General features: G+C 35.6%; 2 protein-coding genes and 1 pseudogene across 3 annotated transcripts; 2 read left to right on the top strand and 1 right to left on the bottom strand.

Annotated features, from left to right (window-relative positions):
* Positions 1-1,448: 1,448 nt before the first annotated feature.
* Positions 1,449-9,024, top strand: LOC109052599 (DBH-like monooxygenase protein 2 homolog). Of its 2 annotated transcripts, XM_042746663.1 has the most exons (13): positions 1,450-1,810; positions 2,227-2,373; positions 3,142-3,294; positions 3,876-3,959; positions 4,053-4,208; positions 4,355-4,457; positions 4,552-4,718; positions 4,802-4,890; positions 6,822-6,918; positions 7,830-7,889; positions 7,976-8,106; positions 8,200-8,308; positions 8,389-9,024. In XM_042746663.1, the coding sequence occupies exons 1-13, from the start codon at positions 1,544-1,546 to the stop codon at positions 8,533-8,535; spliced, it is 1,710 nt and encodes a 569-aa protein (XP_042602597.1). In that variant the 5' UTR covers positions 1,450-1,543; the 3' UTR covers positions 8,536-9,024. The 2 variants fall into 2 exon arrangements, with proteins under 2 accessions (XP_042602596.1, XP_042602597.1); XM_042746662.1 differs by having other exon boundaries at positions 1,449-1,810; positions 3,876-4,208.
* Positions 9,025-9,495: 471 nt separating this feature from the next.
* On the top strand, positions 9,496-11,421 carry dusp23a (dual specificity phosphatase 23a). The gene is made up of 2 exons (XM_042746987.1): positions 9,496-9,899; positions 11,069-11,421. Exons 1-2 carry the CDS (start codon positions 9,624-9,626, stop codon positions 11,282-11,284), a joined length of 492 nt encoding a protein of 163 aa, XP_042602921.1. The 5' UTR covers positions 9,496-9,623; the 3' UTR covers positions 11,285-11,421.
* A 432-nt stretch (positions 11,422-11,853) lies between these two features.
* Positions 11,854-22,472, bottom strand: part of LOC109052626 — a 110,101-nt pseudogene continuing 99,482 nt past the window's right edge.

The raw sequence follows: 22,472 nt of genomic DNA on the forward strand, positions 1-22,472 counted from the left end.
TTCCCATATAAATCAAATGATTTGCCAAACCCACTCTGAAGTCCCAATCTGAATAATGATTCATGAACCCGCTCCGAAGTCCTGATCTAAATCAAATCAGTTGCAAACCCACTCTGAAGTCCCAATCTGAATAATGATTATGATAAAATAAATAGTTGAGAAATTGTTTTATCTGATTGTATTCAAAATCCATATAGAGTGATAGTCAATGTAAAAAGAGAAAATGGGAGAAGCAGAAGAACACAAAACAGCTAGTGAAGGTTTGATTTTGACATTCAACTAATCCCTACATTTTCACATTTATGATAGACTTTTAACCAAAGTTTCAGGTCATCTGAAGTATATTGCAACATACTCATAATTAATAATGAGAGCTTTTTATGTTAGCATATTCATCAGACAATAATTACACAATTTTGATTATGTAAAACCAAAGACACTAGAAGCCAAGCCGGCAACCTTTAGCCAAAAAAACGCTAATGGAAAGGAGACCAGAGGCATTTTGTTTCAATGGATGTCAATGAAGGAGAGGCTTCACTATGCTAAATAACCACGGAACTTACGGAACTTCTCATTTATTCCTGTGGTATTCATAAACGGAGATTGAGTGTCGCACAACTGACTGAAATTCAATGACGTCAAGGCTGTAATGTGATTGGTTATTAAGGCACACGTGATCCAAGTTGACTGTTAAGCTTTCTCCAATAGTAAGTAATACCAAAGGTCCCTTTAAGGGTATTCTATTTGGTAATACAGACCCTCTCATCCCCCTATAGAAAGATAAACTCTGGTAAAACCAACATTACAGCAGCATGAGAGTGCCGAATGTCTTAATTAGGCTGCATATCATTTTATTTTAATATTAAAAATGAATTGGGCCAATGATGATTCTAGCAGAAAACTTGCCCGGGACCTTACTGTTGCTATAGTAAAGAATGATTCAGTGTTGTTGTTGTTTAATTAATTAATTTAGTGGATACTTTAGGTAACAGTTTGCATCACTCAACTGAACTGTGCATATAATATGTCAGATGCGGCTGAAAATACAACAGCGATTACATATTTAATTGTTTGATCAAAATTATTGCTAGGGAGAATTTAGTAGTCGCTGGATATTGGTAGGGACACGTCCCGAGCGTCCCTACTAAATCTACGCCCTTGGATTAAATATTTTTTTGCAAGCAACATTATAATTGCATATAATAATACATATAATGTCCATCCATCAAAATTTAACAAAAGTTTATTTGTATTTTTTTTACAATCATACACTTTACAATCCACGATCCTTTCTAATAAAATTTATGATGCAATTTTTTTAAAATAATACTGTAACTGGAATGAGGAACCTGATTCACCAGACCGGAGTGAGAGGAGGAGAACTGAGATCAGGTAGGTGTGTGTGTGTGGGGGGGGGGGGGGGGGGGGGGGGCTTACAGACAGCTTAAATAGGGCTGTTAAAGTGACTACAGAGCAGTTTCATGTCACTGCCTTCTCAAACACTATACAAAGACAGCATTTGTCAGATTTTTGAAAAGGAAACATGGACATTTTATCTCTTGTTCTGCTTCTGCTTTCAGTCCAGTGGTCCTGGGCTCTGGAAGACCCTCTTCTGCCTTTCTCTGAACACCTGGACCCCGAGCACAAGGTGCAGCTGAAGTGGGGATTTGATGAGATCCAGGGCACAATCTTGTTCGAGCTCACGGTCAGCACCAGCGGCTGGGTCGGTTTTGGCTTCAGCCCCAAAGGAGGAATGACTGGAGCCGATATCGTTATTGGAGGAGTTGGAGCCAAAGGCAGTTACTTCACGGTAAAGACTGATAACTGTCAAAGTCACTTACAGTGGATAATAGTTTATTCTTTTGATATTTCATTCTTTATATTCTTTATTCTGATTTATATGCATTTCATGCAGTAGGTCAGTAGAATTTTTATAATTGGGTTTCATTGTGAGATAATAAGATTTCGATATTTTATTTTAATCTGATAAGGTGGCAACTAAGCAATTTTGCATTAAACTAGATATTAAAATGATTAATATCTGCATATTGCATGAAATACTGTAAAACAACCCTTACATAAGTGTGAGTTCTTTAGCCTTTTTAACCAGATATTTCCAGATAGTTATCTGTTATACAGTATGTAAATAAATGATGTAGAGCATATCACACAAATATATGTTGTTATGACTGAAAATATACACAGTTTATCATTAATGTTGTTCAGGATCGTCATGCTGGGGGGAATTCAATGCCAGTGATTGACCAGAAACAGAACTACAAACTCCTGTCTCTGACCGAGACTGATGGGAAAACGGTCATGAAATTTCAGAGGTCCATCGAGGCTTGTGATGAAAACGACTTAACCATCACTGTGAGTCCTGGAACAACATTCCCACATTTTTACTCAGCAAGGACACATTAAAATGATCAAAAGTGACAGTAAAGACACTTATAGTGTTACAAAATATTTCTATTTCAAATAAATGCTTTAACAATAATATCAACCTACAAATTAGCATTTTTAGAGACAGTTAAGATTAAGGTTTGGATAGTTGAACAAATTTGTTATTCCAGACCAACAACAGATAATGCAGGAACACTTCCTATTTGACACCTACAGTGAACAGGTTGGATAAATGTACTGTTCCTGGAACTGGTCTAATGATAAACCGAACACCTACTTACTGAATTTTATATCCAATTTTCCACAAAATTACACCCAAGGTATGTGTGCAATCTAGAAACTGTGATGCAACTACAAAGAAAAGTAGTTACAACACTGTCAGTTTCGCTCTCCACTTTTATTGTATAGCACTCAGTAGTTTGATCCAGTAAACAATGTGAGCAAACCACAGCATAGTTAAGCCTTTAGGAGTGATGTGGGTGTCCTCTTTCAGGTAGCTTTCATACTGGGAATCTGCACAATGCTATACTCACTGGGACCAGGAAGTCAGTACTGATCCTGTTTGTTTAGGGACCCTCAATTGTTGTTGAAATGCCTTTTTAAACAGATGAACTGAACTCAAAAACCCTGAAAGTCCAGATCAGAACTTATAGATAAAAATGTTTTGGTTCAGGTGTGGATCAGGTGTTTTAAAATGCCTATAAATGATGGGCTCTTGTTTTATTGCATGATCAGAATCTCCCCATGAAGCTGATCTATGCGTATGGACAGACTGATGACATCATGTACCACAGCACCCAAAGAGGCACAAAGGAGCTGAGCCTGTTGAAGTACATGCCACGGGTCAACCCTCCAAACAGCATGTATTTCGACATGACTATGATCAATGTAAGAAGAATTTTTACTTTTTGTTTTGCTTTATTTACTTCATTTAATTAAACAGAGAATCTCCACTACTTTAAGCTTAATGTGTGGTGAAAAAATATGCCAGAATATTTAGGCAATACAATGTTTAGATGATAGATTATAGCATAGACTAGAGTTAACCTGTAAAAGTGAATTAATGGAACAGCTCACCTTAAAATGAAAATCCACTCAAAACCTGTGTAATGAAGAACTCTACAACTTGGCTGGCCTGAGGGTGAGTACATTTTCATTTTTGGGTGAGATTTAGCATGACATTTTATATTATCCCTGGGAATCGAACCAATAACCTTGACATTGCTAGTGCCTGTTCTACTGTTTGAGCTACAGTCATTTATATTTTAATGATTTTTGCAAAAACCTCTAACTTTTTTGGACTGGTGTTAAAACGACGTAGAGTGCAGCAAAAAATGTCAATGATGCTATCAGCTGTTGCTATTCATTGCTATGAAAGTAATTCCCCCATGATGCTCTTTGACTTAGAATACCTCATGTGGAAACTTTCACTTTACACATTGATTATATTTACAATCAAATCATTTCAGTTCACTGTACCAGCCAACCAGACCCACTATCACTGCAAGATCATGAAAGCCCCAACATTTGATCGCAAACAGCACATTTATCGTGTAAGTGAGTCTATGAACTTAACACACATGATCCTGAACTATCCAGAGATCTGTCAATCATCTTCATCTCTGACTTACTTTCATTATGTCCAGATTGAGCCGGTGATCACAAACTTTGACCTCGTGCATCATCTGCTGCTGTACCGCTGCCCTCCGAGCGTGACAGAGCCATTTGAGGCGGAGTGTTACACATCGTTAAGAACCAACTTGTGTATGGAGACCATTGCAGTGTGGGGAGTTGGTGGAGGGGTTAGTCTCTGTTCTGCATCAGAAACCATACATATCATTCATGCTTGTATTAAATGATTCACTTAAATATTGGTTGAAATGACTGAGTATTTGTGGGTTCTCTGAGTGATCAAAAAGTATTTCAGATTCATATCCTTTTCTCTCAGGCTTTTGAATTCCCTGAAGTGGCAGGACTTCCAATTGGAGGAAATGTTAGTGATTTTTTCTATAGGCTTGAAGTGCATTACAACAACGCTAATAAAAGTACAGGTCAGTCAGCACTGTGGTTTTTAATTGTAAAATATCACATTTAAAGCGCTTGGAATTATAAAACACTACACTACTTTATCTTTTCTCTACACAGGTCGAGTTGATAACTCAGGTCTGCGATTCTATCACACAACTGAACTCCGTCAGCACGATGCAGCTGTTTTGGGGGCAGGGCTTGTAATAGCTCCTTGGTACGCCATCCCACCCAAAGCCAAATCCTTCCTCACGTACGGCATGTGTGACACTGCTTATTTTACAAAGGTTTGAATGTATGTTTATCTACTCACACTCTCTCGATCAGATTCAGCAGATGACTGGATGATCCTGTGTTCTGTGCTCTACAGGTTCTGGAGACACCACATGATCTTCAGGTGTTCTCTGTGATGCTGCACACACACTTAGCTGGGCGGAAGGTGCGAGTCGGACACTTCAGGTGAACATTTTTAACCAATGACTGACCTAAAGCAAGAATTCACCCAAAAATAAAAATTTACATAACTCATATGTAAATATCACTCAAATAATATATCATACAAGCAAATATGGCTCTTTGCGTGCGATGCCGGAGAAGATTAGCAGTTAATACTGATTTAAATTACAGTCTGTTCCTCACACAGCTATCATATGACTTGAACTACAGCACACAACTCACACTGCTATTAGACAAAAAGAACAAACCGCTTCCCTGTACCACAATGACAACAAAAGACTCAAAGCTCATGCTGAGCTCATAAGACGTCTCAGTTGTACCTTTAATGTGATTTAAGAGTACAATACAATGCATTTAAGGTAAGACAAACAAATTAACCAGATTTCCAACAACAAAATGAACACTTCAAGGAACAGTTCACCCTCAAGTAGCACTTGCTCACCAGCGGATCCTCTGCAGTGAATGGGTGCCGTCAGAATGAAAGACCAAACACCACCACTCCACTCCAGTCCATTAAATAATGTCCTGTGAAGTACTGTAGGGCTGCACGATTATGACAAAAATCATAATCATCGATTATTCCCTTGAAATTGTAATTGCAATTTTTAATTACGATTATCACAATTTACATTGAATGTTTATACCACTGTTTGATAAAAATACTGCATGCCGTATTTATATTTGAAAATAAACAAGCTGAAAACACTCTTACTGAAAAAACGTTTAGTGCTTTTCTATAGTATTAAGCCTCAAATGTCAATTATACATCGGATTGGTTTCTTCTTTAAATTATAAAAAAGTACAAATATGAATGGTATTATAATGTTATACTAAAATTAAAATAATGGGAAAAACAATTAACATATAGAAAGGAAAAAAAAACACATCTTAACCGTGCAGAATAACATAAGTGGACTTTGAATGATTAATTGCCACTTTGAACGATTATGTAATTGTGGCATCGATAATTGTAATCGCGATTAGAAATGCGATTAATTGTGCAGTCCTACTGTGAAGTGAAAGGCTGCATATTTGTAATAAATAAATCCTTTAATCCATCCATTGATTCTGGCTAAAATACAAGTCTTCTATGCATAATAATGCTTTCTCCAGAGAGCAAGTCGACTTGAATCAATGAAGTGAATAAAGTGAGTGAAAACAGTTTCAAACAAATATGTCAGTGGAATTTGATGTGAGAGGACAACCAGGGATGAACTTTTTCACTAGAGGAAGCATTATTATGGGTTATGGACTTGTATTTTGGTTATAATCTTAATAATGGATTTGTTTCTTACTAACACAGCTTTTCACTTCACAAGGTGCCAATTGCGTCGTGTGGATTACTTGTGGAAGACTGTTTTTATCAGCTGTTTGGACTTTGTTTTGACAACATCCATTCACTGCAGAGGATCCATTGGTGAGCAAGCGATGTAATGCTAAATCTCTGCTAAATGGGTGCTGTCAGAAAGAGAGTCCAAACCCATAAGGTGATAAAAACATCACAATAATCCACAAGTAATCCACACCACTCCCGTCCATAAATTAACATCTTCTGAAGCAAAAATCTCAGTGTTTGTAAGAAACCAATTTATCAGTGTTTTTATCAGCTGTTTGGACTCTCATTCTGACAGAGGATCCATTAGTGAGCAAGTGATGTAATGCTATACTTCCCCAAATCTGTTCCCATGAAGAAACAAACTCATTTTGGATATCTGAGAGTGAGTAAATTTTTAGCAAATTATTATTTTTGTGTTAACTATTCCCTTAACTGTGCATAAAAAGTGCATTAGATAGCTCAGCCAGGTCATGAAGATAAACTCACCACATTTTCATTTTATTTGCAGTGCAAAAATTTAATTGGATTGGAAACGATGATCTTGCTCAAAATGTATCTAGGGGAAAAAAAAGGTTTAGTAGATTGTTGTCTATTTCAGAGGGGAGAAACAGATTGATTTCTTAGCTGTGGATGAAAACTATGATTTTGAATACCAGGACGTGACAAATTTGGGCAAAACTAAGACAGTGAAGTTGGTGAGTATGAAATGATTCGAATAGTTGAACAGCTTACAATGCTGTTCAGTTTACAGTGATTTCAAGCATATATATATAGTATGAAATATATGCACATTCGTCACATTTATATGTTCTCTTTTTGGCAGGTCTTCCAACCAGTTCTATCATACCTTTACAATTAATCCAGAACGTGGCAGCAAGATTAATTTTTAATGAGCCGAAAAGAATACATGTCACACCTCTGTTTATCAATTTGCACTGGCTACCAAAAGCTGCTCGCATAAAATTCAAGGCATTGATGTTTGCCTACAAAACCACCACTGGCTCTGCACCCCTTTACCTAAATTCATTACTTCAGACTCATGTGCCCTCTAGAAGCTTGCGTTCTGCAAGTGAACGTTGCTTGATTGTGCCATCCCAAAGAAGCACAAAGTCACTTTTACGGACTTTTAAATGAAATGTTCCCTCCTGGTGGAATGACCTGCCAAACTCAATCCGAGCAGTCCATCTTTATTTGACCCTCTAACTTTTGCACTCACTATTCTTATTCTATTTAAAAAAATAAAATAAAAAAAATCTAACTACCTTTCTAATCTTTTTGTATTCTATCTATTTTTTTCTTTTCATTTATTATACAATTATAAAAAAAGACCTCTTACACTAGCTTGCTCTATTCTCTTTCTATTCTATCTGTTTTCTTTTTTATTTATTATATTATTTAAAACCCCTTGCTACGTATACTGCGTTTAGACTAACTGAGACTTGTTATAGCACTTATATATCATTGCTCTTTTGTTGTTTTTGATTGCTTCCATTGTCCTCATTTGTAAGTCGCTTTGGATAAAAGCGTCTGCTAAATGACTAAATGTAAATGTCTTAGTTTATCAGTGTATAATTATTAATAGCATACAGTCTTTTTGGACTTTCAGGGTGACAAATTGCTGGTGGAGTGCACTTATAGCACTGAAAACCGCAGCACACTCACATGGGTTAGTATTAATATAATTACTGTTCTTCATGCAGCTTCATTCACTGCTTCTCTAAATTAAACTGACATTTTTTTGTCTGCCCGCAGGGGGGGCTCTCAACTACAGATGAGATGTGTTTGGCCTTCCTCTTCTACTATCCAGCTATGAATCTGAGCGGCTGTATGAGCTTCCCTAATACAACTACTTTAAGATCTGAAATGGGAACGCCAGGTCTAAAGTAATCTGCCTTTAAACACTAGCTTCATCTTAATGTCATCCATGAATGCATTTAGCTCTATTAATGACCATTGCTTTTATTTGATAATTGCAGTACTTGGCTCAATATGATGTCCACGAAGACTTGGAATGACACGTCTATCAATCAATACCAACAAACACTGAAGAGAATCGACCAGCTCATCGTAATTGCTGATTCATTTGTAAGTGTCCACACCTCCACAACATACATCAATCTCTTAGTTTTCTAAATTGTTAACAATGTTTTGTATGATTTTTTCAGAAAAACATATCACGCAACACAGGGCTGATTCCTAACCTCAGTGTCATCCCGTCTGCACCCTGCATGAGTGGTTGTGACACCAAAAATCTTGCTTTACTATGGCTGCTTCTCTGTTTGTTAGTGCAGTTCATGCAAAAATACAACTGATGTAACCTGTTGTTCTATTCATGTCAAAGATTAAAACTCAATCAATCTAGATTAGGAGCTCCTGGCAGCTCCACCCTTAAAGGTATAATAGTTTCATGCTATAAAATAGCCTATACGTTACTGTAATCATAAATCATATCAGGGAAATGAGGGAAAAGAATATAAGAAAGGAGCTGGGTGTGATTTTTTTTTTGTGCTAAATAACTCATTTATGATACAGCTCATAATTTGGCATATTTTCTCTAATATCCTCTTCACTGCAAATTCAATAAACAAGTGAACACATTAAAACTACTCTGACAAACATTAAAAAAAACAACAACAACTAACATTTAAACTGACATGCATTGAAAATAAAGCCAAAACAATGGCTGTGTCCCGTTTTTGCTGTTGATTAATTATTTTGTGTTTAATATTGTTTTTTATGGATTAATTAAGAAATGTACTACAAATATTCAGTGGCTTAAACACTTTTAAATAAAACATTCAATGGGTTGATTTGACAATTTATAACATGTTTTCAATGTCTGAAAAGACATGTAAAATAAATTAAAAATAATTATATATATATATATATATATATATATATATATATATATATATATATATATATATATATGTATTTAATTTATTTTACATGTACTTTATATATATATATATATATATATATATATATATATATACACACACACACACACACACACACACACACACACACACACACACACACACACACACACACACATATATATATATATATATATATATATATATATATATATATATATATATATATATATATATATAAATATACACACACACACTTTTTAAAAAAAAAATGTTGCTCAGCTTTGTAGTCGCTGGAGCAAAAAGTGTGACAACTAGCCCCGGTCACCTCATACTATGGTAATGTTTGCTGGTGTAAGTTGCATAAAACAGAAGTAGTATTATGTAACACTTGTTTGACAGTCACACAGGACACGCCCTTGCAGCCCGATTCATTCTCTAGGTTGGCGGATATATAATGTCGCTGTGAAGAAGCAAAGGCTTTTACAGCAGCATCCGCAGCACTTACGGAACATCTCGTCATGACGCACGCTTTCGCCGCTCCGCCGAACTTCTCGTGGGTCGAACCTCGCCAACTCGCCGGACTGGCCTGTCCTTCAGAAACCCAGCATTATAAGTTCCTGGTGGAGAATGGCATCAGACACCTGGTGTGCTTGTTAGAATCCAAACCACCGAGGCACGACAGCTGTCCAGAGCTCCTCCTGCATCACATCAGCATAGTGGACTTCACTCCGCCGAGTCTGCCTCAGATCCTGAGGTTCCTGAGCATCGTGGAGGAAGCCAGTGCTAAAGGGGAGGTGAGGGAGCAGCGCGTTTATAGCACCTCTATAGAACAGGTCCATCGAAATAAAAGTCTACAGCTTCCTTTTCACACAATATTTATAAGTTAGACGAGATGTATTTTGTACTTACGATGCTTATTCTATTATTGGATAGCATCCGTTTCCTGTAAACCAAAGTTCTCTTCCGCAAGGGGGCGCTTGGCGGGGAAACAACCGAATTCTCCATTAACGTTTTAAATTTTATTTTTTTATTTTTCTATTGAAGACATTACCACACTAAAAAGAATAAAAGTGTAATGGTTCAAATCTCTCTCTCTCTCTTATTTTAATTGTATAATACCAGCAATTTCTCTAACATGATTTAAAACAACGTTTTTAACCTGTAACCATAAACGGCTCTTATTGGTCAAACCGAACAGCGCGGAGAAAAGTAACAGATTCCACGTGACGCGGCCGAGTGGCTACTGAAAACTAGCCCAAAACTAGCCAGTACCCCCGTTAAAAATCGCGTCCCGGAGGGTGGAGGGTTACCCTGGTAAAAGTCGCATTCCATGGTCTTAATATCACGTTATTTGAGTCGCTTCAAACCCGCGGTCATGAAAAACCACACGCGGCAACAGCGTTAAAGTAGCCCGATTCCGCGGGAAAACCGCGGACTTGGCAACTCTGCGAGTGGGAGCTCCTCTGGACTGTTTTCATACAATAATTAACATCTAAATGACTTCAGTACTATATATTTTTTTATTATATTATGAATTGTAATAATTGATCTAGAAATCGAATTGAAAACACATCAAAGATACAATATAATACAAGAATTATGCATTTGTAAGCTATTTTAGACAAGTAATTTGTATTTCCTTTTTAAGAAAGAGTAAAAATGTGTATAAAACGTGTAAAAATGTGGGCAACTAACACTAGGTCAAAAACAATTTTATATAATTATAATGCTTAATAAATTATAAGTAGCTTATTGAAACGGAAATGCTATAAAACATTTATTTCCAAATAAGATCTCTCTCTCTCTCTATGTGTGTGTGCGTGCGTATATAGCTTACACACACACACACACTTTATCAGTTTGTGTAACAATAATATTGTTATAAGTGTCAACCAAATTGTAGTGTTTTCATAAACTGGCTTCAGCCAGATAAAATCTGATTTTGGTTCTTTGTGCTCTTCAGGCCGTTGCGGTTCACTGCATGCATGGTCATGGCAGGACGGGGACCATGCTGGCCTGCTACCTGGTGAAAACAAGGAACATCTCAGGTCTGGAAGCCATCAAAGAAATCCGACGCCTTCGAAAAGGGTCCATTGAGACAAAAGAGCAGGAGAAAGCAGTGATAGAGTTTCATAAATATATTCAAAACTGTTCTCAAAACTGTTGTCAAAAACATTAAGTTTTTTTTTTTTACTTGTATTTAAAAGTCCAGTTAATATTAAACAATATGTATATTGGGTCAAAAATGCTTATGTTTGTATTCAGATCAACAAACTTCTCAAAAAATGCATTAAAAATAAAATGAATCGACAATGACTTGATTTCACCTTTTCTTACACGTTTTCATGTTCTAAATTAAAATCTATTGTGATTTTTTTTTTGTGGGTCAAAGTAGAAACTGTTTGGTATAACTGTCTTGTATTGTAATGGAAAAAAGTAATTAAAAGGCTGAAATAATTATATATATTTTTTTGCCAGCATAATCTTATTTTCTTTCTTAAAAAGAAGTGAAGATATATATATATATATAAAAACGTAAATTCTTAAGAGATTTGCTTTTTTTCCACTTTAAACAATATTACTCATATACATAGTGTATATATATTATTTTTTATTTAAAATAATATATTTCTCAAATATTGAAGTATATAACCTCTATAAACCTTCAATATTCTATCAGCATAATCAAAAAACAAAGTGTGCCGCTACACTCACAAACATACATTTATTCTCACGAAACAGAGACAATTTTTCTGCTTATTTGTAAAATCCATATTTATTTATGATTTACAAAAGCCTATGTAACAACCATTAAAACGAATCAAATGAATTCATCTTTAACCTAAAATGAAAACACGACGGTGTGTGTGTGTGTGTGTGTATATGTGTCAGTTTATGTTGCTCAAAGTGGCAAAAAAGAAAGGATATTGACATTACCCTTATGCATCATTTGATTTACAAAGTCTGTGTTCTCTGGAAAATTATTTACACGGGCGCCAACAGGTCTAGACTACAAATGAAAAGACACAGGTGCTTCAAACTGAAGAGACACGACCGGATCCTCCATTTAAATAAACATCTGCAATACTGTGGGCTGAGGGAAGCAGTTTAATGCACAACCAAACAGCAGATAGTGGCCTACTGTGTTTAAATCTCACGTTTGTCACTCATCCATCAAAACGAATCTGCAGATTCTATCCAGACTTATAAAAACAAACAAATCTGTCACTATGTCAGTAAGGTTCAAATAAATACCTGCTAATCAACTGCATCTCATTTCCACAAAACCTCTTTCCTCAAATCGTCTCTTTTTATTAACATCATACTACCATCAAACTTTGCTTTGCCAACATCAGCTGGCTACTTCGCCCGGTGCATTTAAAGCAAAAACTCCTAAACGTTTTATAAAAGTGGTAAACCTCAGCGCTCTTACGGAAGGACAGACTTGCAGACGGTGCATTAAAATAATCAAGAAAAATGACTACATTCTCAAAGGATATTCACAAATGGTGCTAACAAGGATGCTCGTTTTCCGAGCAAAATCATTTTAATGCAGACACGAGATTTGCAGAAAGGTGCCTGTGTATCCATTAAGCGGAAGAACCAGCTGGAAAAATAAAATAATAAAGAGTGCGACAAAAAACGTGAGCCTCCTATATAAGTTTAGTTCACGCGCTACTGTTGAGCTGTTCGATAATATTCGGGGACCAATGCGGACCCCTATTCTGTACTGAGAGCTGTTTACATTGGTCTATTACTGTATATCGGCACTTACTTCCAAAAGAAAAAAAAAATTAGTAGAAAGAGAATAAAATAACACCATAAAATATCCCACATTACTGCCTATTAAAAAAAAAATTAAATGAGCAAAGAATCCGTCATTTTTTTGAGTAACATTTCACAAACAAAAAATACCCCCTTCATGTCATTTCAGTTTTCTTATTAATATAATTAAAACAATTTACAGTGCTTTATTATAACATATCTTTCAAGGGAATTTATGGAATATCGTCTCTTATTGCAGCTAAATGATACTTAATCGTCCAGTTATTCAAAGAAAACCCAAAAAGAAGTTTGGAAATGACTGGGAAGCCGTAGCTGGATGTGTTTTGTGTTTTTTTTTTTTTCTCCAGGGATGGGTCACATATTGGCAATTAGTCCTGCTAGGGCTCTTCGCTACTGTTTTATGTTCAGTTCGTTTTCCAGTTCCATGAGCTTCCGGGACGCTTTCACTTTATTCGACACTTCCTTTCCCTGTGAGAAGAGTCTCTGGCGCTCCTTAAATGTCAGGCTTTCTGGAGCTCCTCCTATTGTGTTCTCCTGATCGGGGCCGCTGCAATTGCAAGCAATCATTTGTTAGTAATGCGGTATTTAAGAAATAATTAACCCGACAAATTAAAATGGAATATATTACTAATTAAATGCAGATTTGACCACCAGATAATAACTTCAATTTCAGACTTTTACCATGAGAAGACTTGAAATGTAGCACAAGCAATCAAAATTGTCTACCTCTATGGTATTTTAAAGATGTTTTGTTTCATTTTTTAAAGCTTGACAGGCCCAGTCCCCATTATATAAAAAGGTTCTTCTGCTAAATATCATCTTTTGTGTTCCTCAGTTAAAAAAATCAAGTTATGTACAGATTTGGAACAACATGAAGGTCAGTAAATTATGACTGAAGTTTCCTTTTTTAAGCAAACTATCCCTTTAACTTTGTCTACAAATGTTTAAACAATTTAAAGCACTGATAAATGTCCGAAGTAGACGGGTTCTTCTGTATGTTTGGGTGGTTCTTCTACCGCACCCAAAGCTGTGAGCTCAGAGTTTAGTGAAGGGATAATGATGTTTGTGGAGGCTTACTGAAAAACACCACAGCTTACAGTCCAACCCAAGCATGTCATCTTTAGTTTATATGCATCATACAAGCACAAACGTTTTGGGTTTCAAAACACATTCCAGGTGCATGAGTGCGTTCCTCACCCTTTTGTCCACTTCTCTCGCGGGTCTTTGTAAATCTCTCCTGATCCTAGTCCTGTTGTGTTTCCAGTGTATGAATTAAATCCTGTTTTAATTTTGTCAAATGTAAAAACAACGTGAATTTCACAAGAAACATCAACAATGGCATTTCAAGAGCGATTAGCAAGATAATTGCAAAAGCTGCTGGGCTAATTATGGTGACCTGCATGTATATACAATTTAAATAAATACATATATTAAATTTAATTAAATTCAAAGTTTTATATATATATATGAGAGAAATTTAAAAAAAAAAAAAAAAAAAAAACACACATTTTTAAAAAACAATAAAATAAAATAAATTAATATATACATCATAATACTACTATATATTATATTATTGATAAAAAATTATATATAAAAAAGAACTTATGACATTATACAAATATTTTGCCTTAACTTTTTTTATTTTAAGTTTAATTACTGAAATTAAAACTAAAATAAAGCTAAACAGAATAAATAAAAAACAAACAAAAAACTTTTTTATATAAATATAAAACTAATTTGTAAACCAAGTGCTTTTGTCATTTTTAGTTAGTTATTAGTTTTCGTTGTTTTAAAATATTTCTGTTTAGCTTTGTTATTATTTTAATTTGAGTAATTTTACTTCTCAACCTTATTTTCATTTACTTGCCAAGGTAAGATTTCAGTTTTTTTTTTTTTTAAGTTTTAAGTTAAGTTAAAGTTTTTCATGTAATATTTGTGTGTGTGTGTGTGTGTGTATATATATATTATTTCTTTTTCAAGTAATTTTTATATTATTTCAGCTTTATTTCAATTACAATTTAATTTCAATTTGATTATCAATAGCTTTAGTTACTAATATGTTAATACCAAATATATATGTTAATAATTTAATAACATACTTTAAATTTCTATATAAATAAACAGGACATCATTTTTGTTGACTTATCCCCAAAGCATAGACTTGATCTGTTCAACTGGGCAGATCAACCACACCATTGGCCCAGCAACTTCTGCTTCCAACATCACTCCACAGACCAGAAGCTGAACAGCGAGAAGAAAGCTGGTTTAGTTAGTGTTAAAGCATTCCAAAGCACACCTGACACGAGGTCTGTGGATCACAGGTCAAAGGTGGAGGTCAAGCACCAGCTGTTTCTAAACTGGTCTTGTGTTGAGGAACGTCTGTAAGAGAGACGCTCCCCAACTCTGCACAGCTGGCCTGCACAACGACCCCCACCGCTGACCTACCGTAGGCATCACCTGTGAGGCTCACGTGTCCTTGTGTCTGTCAGGCCGAAGGGACGGTCCGCACTGAACCAGAGAATGGCAGTTTGATTCTAACCAATGGGGTGCAAGAGCACCGCCACAATCCAAATGCATGTGGATGGTTTCACTGATTGACTGATAATGGAATGAGTTTGGGCCGGAGGGAGAAAGACACAAACACATTGACTTGTGAACCAAAAAAAAAAAAAAAAAACCTTCTCCACTGGTGACGACCAAGTACTTCAAGAGCAAAACAGGGCAGCTGGTGGTTTAGAAAGAAAGAAAAGGCTCAATTAGAAGCAAAAGGTTTTGTTTCTGAGACCAAATGTGTTTCATACTGTGGTTTTGAATACAATACAAAATATGAAGCAATGGTCTGTACTTGTTTGTATGTTTAAATCAAGCTGTTCAGTTTGTATTCATAAAACCTGGACGAGAATGACTGATCCCCTCAGGAACATTTAAGGGTTTTTAATGGTGGTTTTTGATTTCGGAGCAAACTAAGATCCGTGGTTCACATTACTTAGACATTTTTCTATTAACATTTCCACAGTCAGACCTCAAAAATACATTTTGAAACCTTTGTTTGCTTTATAATTTTAAGTTTTGACATAAGCACTACAAGGATATGCCAAGCACGTAAACTCACATTTTTATTGTAGTTATAAATCCTTGTGTACACAGAAAAATGTGCAAATGTGCTTGTTGAAATTTGCTGAAATTGAAATTTGTGTTTTGAAAGAAGTTTTTTAAAGTACAACACTAGTTAAATACAAAGTAATATTTTTAAGTATTTCAGCATGTTTTATTCTTAATTAAACTGTATCCTTAAGGAAATTAATTGTACCTTTGAAAAATAATGCAATACATTTTTAATCATCATATAATATATATTAACCATTTAGGGGTAAATTAGTAAATACATAACTGCCCTAGTGACAGGTCTTGCACACCTAAAGGAACAAAAGGTCAATTTTTACCTTTTTTTTTTCCTGAGAGGGTGTGTCTCCATTTGAGGCATGATTGTGTATAAATGTTGTCAAAATAAAATTAAAGTTTTTTTTTTTTTTTTAAGTAATGTTGATTAAACACTTTACCTTACTCATAAATTTAAAAATGCTTTCTAAAAACCCATTAAAATTCCCATGGGAATGCAAGTCACATTAGCCTACAAACTAATGCCATGACTGAACAGTAGTATATAGCTGTGCAATTTATTTTTTTACTTTCATTAAATCCTGCAAAGCCAAAAATGTAATTTTTATTTTTATTATCATTTAACAAAAAGGAAGAAAATGAACATTAAAGACTGAAAGTCCACAGTTTGCGATCCTTTTTGCTCAGAGACTTGGTGGTCCCAGCAGGTCAATGCACCTTCTCAGAGAAGGTGATGGGAGGGGCTGTGGAATCTCATGATTCCATGCAGTCCAATGTGAGAGGAAGCAGGGGAGGGTGGGTGGAGCCAAGCAAATGATGATGCCAGACACATATAAAGATAACCAAAGAGCAAGACAGAAGATAAGAAGATAAGAGTGAGAACTACAACACAGCTGAAACCAAGCAAAATCAATACTGTCAATGCTAAAGCTCTGTTCCATAACCTAGTGAGTTGCCTTTTAAGGTGGCATATTAAGTGAGACGGAAACTCAAAGGTGACTGGTTTGAGGTGCTACATAGGCAGCAACTCAAAGATAAAGTAGCATGCTATTCTAACAGTGTAATCTCATACACTATTCATCTCATACATAAATTATTTTTTTCTGTAATTTACATTAACAATAAATATATCAATAATAATTCATTTGTTATGTATATGTATATATAATATATATACTTATTCTATATTATGTAAATAATTATTATGCATGCTTATATTTTTTTATATTTTCAGTTAAAATTGTAATATTTTAAATAACATTTTATAATTAAACATTTTATTGAATTCATATAATATGTGCATATATACACAGACATGTGTGTATATATATATATGTGTGTGTGTGTCTGTGTGTATATATATATATAAAATCAAAATGTTTTTATATATGTCAGTAATTGGTGAAATATTTATATTAACATTTATATACATATAAATAATAATAAAAAAGAATAAATATATATATATATATCCTTATTTATTATTAACATTATATTAACATTTATCTAGACTTGTCTACCATCTTGGATTACATTCTATACTAGTCAAAGAGATGTTTCCTTACAACAGTTCCCTAAGTAGGCAGCTTATTAGGTTTTGGAACCAAGTCAATACATTATGTAAAAAAAAAAAATTCAAAGGGTGTGTATGAAACATCTAGAGTGCACTAGTCTGGTGGCAACACCTTAGAGGCTGTTAGATTGAACTGGTTTTGGTTCCATGAGAGGCTTCAGCAGTGTTGCAGACAGGTATGACGATGTTGATTTGGTGAGAGACACATTAAGCAAAGAAGCAGCGATTGCAGTGGTTGATTTGTGGCTTGAAAAGCTACAGTCAGTCTGAGCATGGAGGAATGCCATGCTTTTGATTGGTTGATTAATGCAATGTTAGTTCCTCGATAAGCGTAAATGCATTTTTAATCACAACAGGCCCCAATGACATTAAGTAGGGGGAAGCTTTGTGCAGATTACATGCAAGGTCGGATACACTGGGCATCTTTGTGAAATAGGGTTGAACTGCTTTTTTCGCACATGACTGTTTAAAAGTTTGACATCTGATATGATATGTTGCATAAGTTACTTTAAAAGTACAGACATAGCAAATTCTAAAAAAAATTATAAAATTAAAAGTTTGAAAAAGTTAAACAAGGACTCAGTAGCTACATTTTTCCCTAAGTAATAAACTTAAGAAAAGTGCTTGGTTATTAAAATAAAAATATGAATATAATAAAGTATTTATTTAAATAGCATTCATATGTATTTATTCATACTCATATTAAAATACAACAACTGTATTAATATAATCAAATTTATAATAATTTTTTAATACCATTTATTTGAGGAAAAAATACTGAGTGCAATTTCAAAGTTATATGAACTTGAAACTGATATAAAAATATTACTTAATGTTAAAACTTGTGTTGTACTTAAATAATCTACTTTTAAAACATCTATTTTTTTCACACAGTTTTGACTTGCACTCATGTAAAATGAACACTTGAAGAAGGCAAAGCCAAAATCAAAGAGAGACTGTCTGCACCAAGGTTGCTATTATCCCAGTGCTGTACAAAAAATTCAGATGGCTTTTAAACAGTCAAGCACAAAAAAGCGCCTCATCCGACAGATCTTTTCCCCTTTGCCAAGTGTAAACAGGACTGAGGAGAGGTGCAGTGTTGAGCCCACCACTGCAAGTGGCAAGAAGCCAGTGTCTCGTTCCCTGAGCTGATAATGGACGGGCAGGCGTCTAGCTGCTGAGGCCCGGCCTACCCCAAAGCAGATCACACACACATGAAACGGCTGGCAACACCAACAGTACTTGGACTGATTTTGGACCGCACAGCGACTCACGAAGTCTACTGACTGTTTGTACGGCGCTAGGATGATTCGAGGAAGAGGAATCGGGGAGAATAGGTGATCGGAAAACAAACAAACAAAAATCTAATTACTATTTAAAAGGAACATTCCAGGTTCAAAACAAGTTAAGCTCAATCGATTGCAATTGTTGCATGAAATCAGTTTGATACCTTTAAATAAAACTGAAAATAAATAATAATAATATATTGCATTTAAATTAAGGTTAAAATTATGTTCTTAAGGCTCAAGGCTACAGTCTGGCAAACTTAGTACCTGCTGAACTCAATGTAAACAAGGAAGTTATGTCACTTTGCTTGTATTCTTGCACAAACATTTTGCAAAAAAAATTATGTCCTATAGTTTATAGGCTTTTTACAGCAGTTAAATCATCGTGGCAACAAAGTTTGGTTGTAATTTTATACCCAGACAAGGTTAGCAAGCGATTTTATCACACAAGCCTTACATTAACACACAAAAAAATGTGTTTTCTTTTAACATGTATACCTTTCAAAAGTTTGGGGCCGATATGGTTTTTATTTGATGTTTTTGAAAGAAGTTTCTGATACTCACCAAGGCTGTATTTATTTGATTGAAACTACAGCAAAACAGTAATACTGTGAAATATTATTACAATTTAAAATAACTTTTCTATTTGAATATATTGTAAAATGTCATTTATTCCTGGGATGGCAAAGCTACATTTTCAGAAATCCTTCAGAAATCGTTCTAATATGCCGATTTTGTGCTCAATAAATATTTTTGATGATCAATGTTGACAACAATTGTGCTGCTTAATTTTTTTTGAAAACAGCAATACATTGATGATGTATGTCATGATATTGTCATTTTCGATCAATTGTATGCATCCTTGCTGAATAAAAGTATTTTTGTTTTCTTTCTTTTTTAATCCCGACTGAGCCCAAACTTTTAAACGGTAGCCAGTATTGTCAGTTAATCGAACAACTGCAGTCAGTTGAGCTCAACACGAACCTAGAAGATTCCCTCTAAAAGGAAGGATAAAATAGAAACCAGGACATATGATTCGACTGATTGGCTTTGATACTACGAAATTTACAGATAGAAAGGTAGAGGGAATGTGGAAAACGGAGAGCGCTGAGTCTCCACTGGAAAATAGGAAAAGGAACAAACGAACACCAAAAAAATAAAAACATGAAAACGAATGAACCAATAATAAATGGAGGATAAGCGGGCTGAGGTGGGGCCCTTTTCTCTCCTCAGCGTCTCTACCTTTCGAGTTGGCCGATGGGATGAAGCTGGGTTTGGTGGGAGGGAGAGGGGGCTGCCCTGCCTTTGGAGCAGTACTGTTGGCATTGGCCGCTGTGGGCAGCTGGAATGAGTTGGACAGAAAGATGCCATCTGAGACGGGACGGGGCTTGCGCGCGGTTGGCGGCGGCTGGGGCTTTGGGGCGGGCGGAAGGTCACCGTAGGACTTCCGGGTGGCCGAGAGCTTAACCTGACCTGTTAGGCCCGCGTCCTCCTCATCCTCCTCCTCCTCCTCCTCGTCATTGTATGAGACAAACTTGGCAGTGTATACGGTGTCGGGGGAGGTGACCTGGGTTTTGAGGTAGGAGGTGTTTCTCTGAGGCGGGGGCGGAGGGGCGCTGTTGTTGTTAGTGGCGGGGGTGCTTGCGGGAGAAGGGGGCTGGTAGTCCCGGGGGTAGGGGGGTCTGTACAGACCAGGCTCGTCTGGCGTCAGCAGCTTGCGCTCGGCTTCCTCGTGCTGCCGGCGCCGCTCTGCCTCCAGGCGGGTGTAGTACTCTTCCTCCTGTCTCCTCTGAAGGGGGGAACATGGGAAGAGCTGGTTAGAGCTGCCTATGCTAGCCCACGCGACTGCGAGGCCTGGGTCATAGCTAACGCTGCTCTGGCTAATGGATGAACCAATGTAGTAAAGCTACATTGTAGTAGAAGAAATGTGTTTGCTGATATGATGTAATGTGCTTCTGAGTGAATCGACTAGCTAAAACGGACTCCTGCATGTTGGGGAAAGTAAGCCATTGGTTTTATTTAACATGGCTACACTGCAAGCAAGCAACATCGCAAACTAGACGGAAATCAACAACACTGTCTATACTGAAGTGCTGCTTGTAGCATAGAGAGTTTTGTTGATTATAATGCAAGTGGTTTTCGCAAATTCAGTCCACTTTGCAGCTTATTCCATGTCAGACTGAATGACATGAAAAGCAAACAATCTTTTTTTTTTTTTTCACACATTCCATTCAGGGGTAGTTTTATCTGAAATAGTCAGTAACACAGAAATAGGCCTGTGCGAGGGGGGAAAAAAAGGTAAAAAAATTGTATCAAAATTTAACATTTTTTTTTTTTTTTTTTTTTTTTTTTTTTTTTAAAGGAATGTGAGCAAATCTAAATATTTCATAAAAAAATGAATATTTAATAAACCTTTTAAATATTCACAAAATGTTAAATTCATATTTTATTATAATTTAAAGACTATATGAATTAATGAATGAATCATATTAATATAATTATATGAATTCATATATTAAATGGTCCACAATCATTTCTATACGAAATGTCATTTTTGAGTGACATGAAAAGGGACTTTGTTTTGTTTTGCTGTTCAATTCAGAGGTGAGTTCATCTGAAATAGTTTATAACACAGACAGTCTGTTGTCAGGGAAAATGTACATTTACAAAAAAAATATTACATTAAAAAATAAATTTAATGAAACATTAAAAAAAAAGAGAAACAATAAAATTTCTAATGTAATTAAATATTTAATTTAGAATCTGAATTAATATAAATATTATTTATCAACATTAATTAATATATTAGTATGGTCAGCATCCAATTGTACAAAAAATAAAACAACATAAAAAACAGTGGAAGTGTGTCAAAAAGTCATATGTACAGATTATATATGAGAAATGCTTGTTTACTAAACCTAAAAAACTCCTTTGAAGATTTAAATCCTTTGATTAAACCTTCTTTATAAATGCTAATTATATGAATGCAATCTAGTTTAGTTGCATTGTGCTGCTTGCTTGCAGTGCAAACATTGTAAGACTTGACTTCGACTGTAAGCACACCAGATGGTGCTAAAGAGGAGCAAGTCACTACAGTTCACAAATATATGGAATAAAAAAAAAGCCTGGAGCGCATGTCACTGTTACAAGCTCCAGTTGAAGGTCTGGTTGGCATTTGGTGGTTAAGCTTTGGAGAAAAATACCCAGTGGCTGGCTACTCTGGTCTCTGTGCATGGATCCCCTGGTTAATATGTGGTGGTGGGAATGTCTCTTATGAGAGCATGTGAAGGCAAAACACACATGAGCTAGTTCAATCTGGGACAACCTCCACGAAAACCAAGGCGGGCCCATTTCCAACAGCACTTCCAAGCAATGTTGTATGGAATGGCAAAAGGTCTCCCAACAAAATGCTGGAGTGTTGTGTAAAGATCTGACATGTGACTCATGCGTTTCTTTGAAGTGGATGGGGATACATCACAAACACAAGAGAGGAGATGTTGTGAAGACATGCAGTTGGACATCACAACTGGGCTCTAAAATTACCAGTGGTCTGAAAATGACGCACACAGACACAAATAAAACTGGATGGTCACATAGAGGGA

The sequence above is a fragment of the Cyprinus carpio genome, chromosome B20, assembly GCF_018340385.1.
Source record: "Cyprinus carpio isolate SPL01 chromosome B20, ASM1834038v1, whole genome shotgun sequence".
NCBI classification, from domain to species: Eukaryota; Metazoa; Chordata; class Actinopteri; order Cypriniformes; family Cyprinidae; genus Cyprinus; species Cyprinus carpio.

What these genes read in the sequence shown, in the direction of transcription:
- LOC109052599 (XM_042746662.1), top strand. Translation starts at nt 1,544, where the DNA reads ATGGACATTTTATCTCTTGTTCTGCTTCTGCTTTCAGTCCAGTGGTCC. An exon ending in AAAACGACTTAACCATCACT is followed by an intron (nt 2,374 to 3,141) that starts GTGAGTCCTGGA and finishes TTGCATGATCAG; the next exon opens with AATCTCCCCATGAAGCTGAT. An exon ending in TCGTAATTGCTGATTCATTT is followed by an intron (nt 8,309 to 8,388) that starts GTAAGTGTCCAC and finishes TGATTTTTTCAG; the next exon opens with AAAAACATATCACGCAACAC.
- dusp23a (XM_042746987.1), top strand. Translation starts at nt 9,624, where the DNA reads ATGACGCACGCTTTCGCCGCTCCGCCGAACTTCTCGTGGGTCGAACCT. An exon ending in AAGCCAGTGCTAAAGGGGAG is followed by an intron (nt 9,900 to 11,068) that starts GTGAGGGAGCAG and finishes TGTGCTCTTCAG; the next exon opens with GCCGTTGCGGTTCACTGCAT.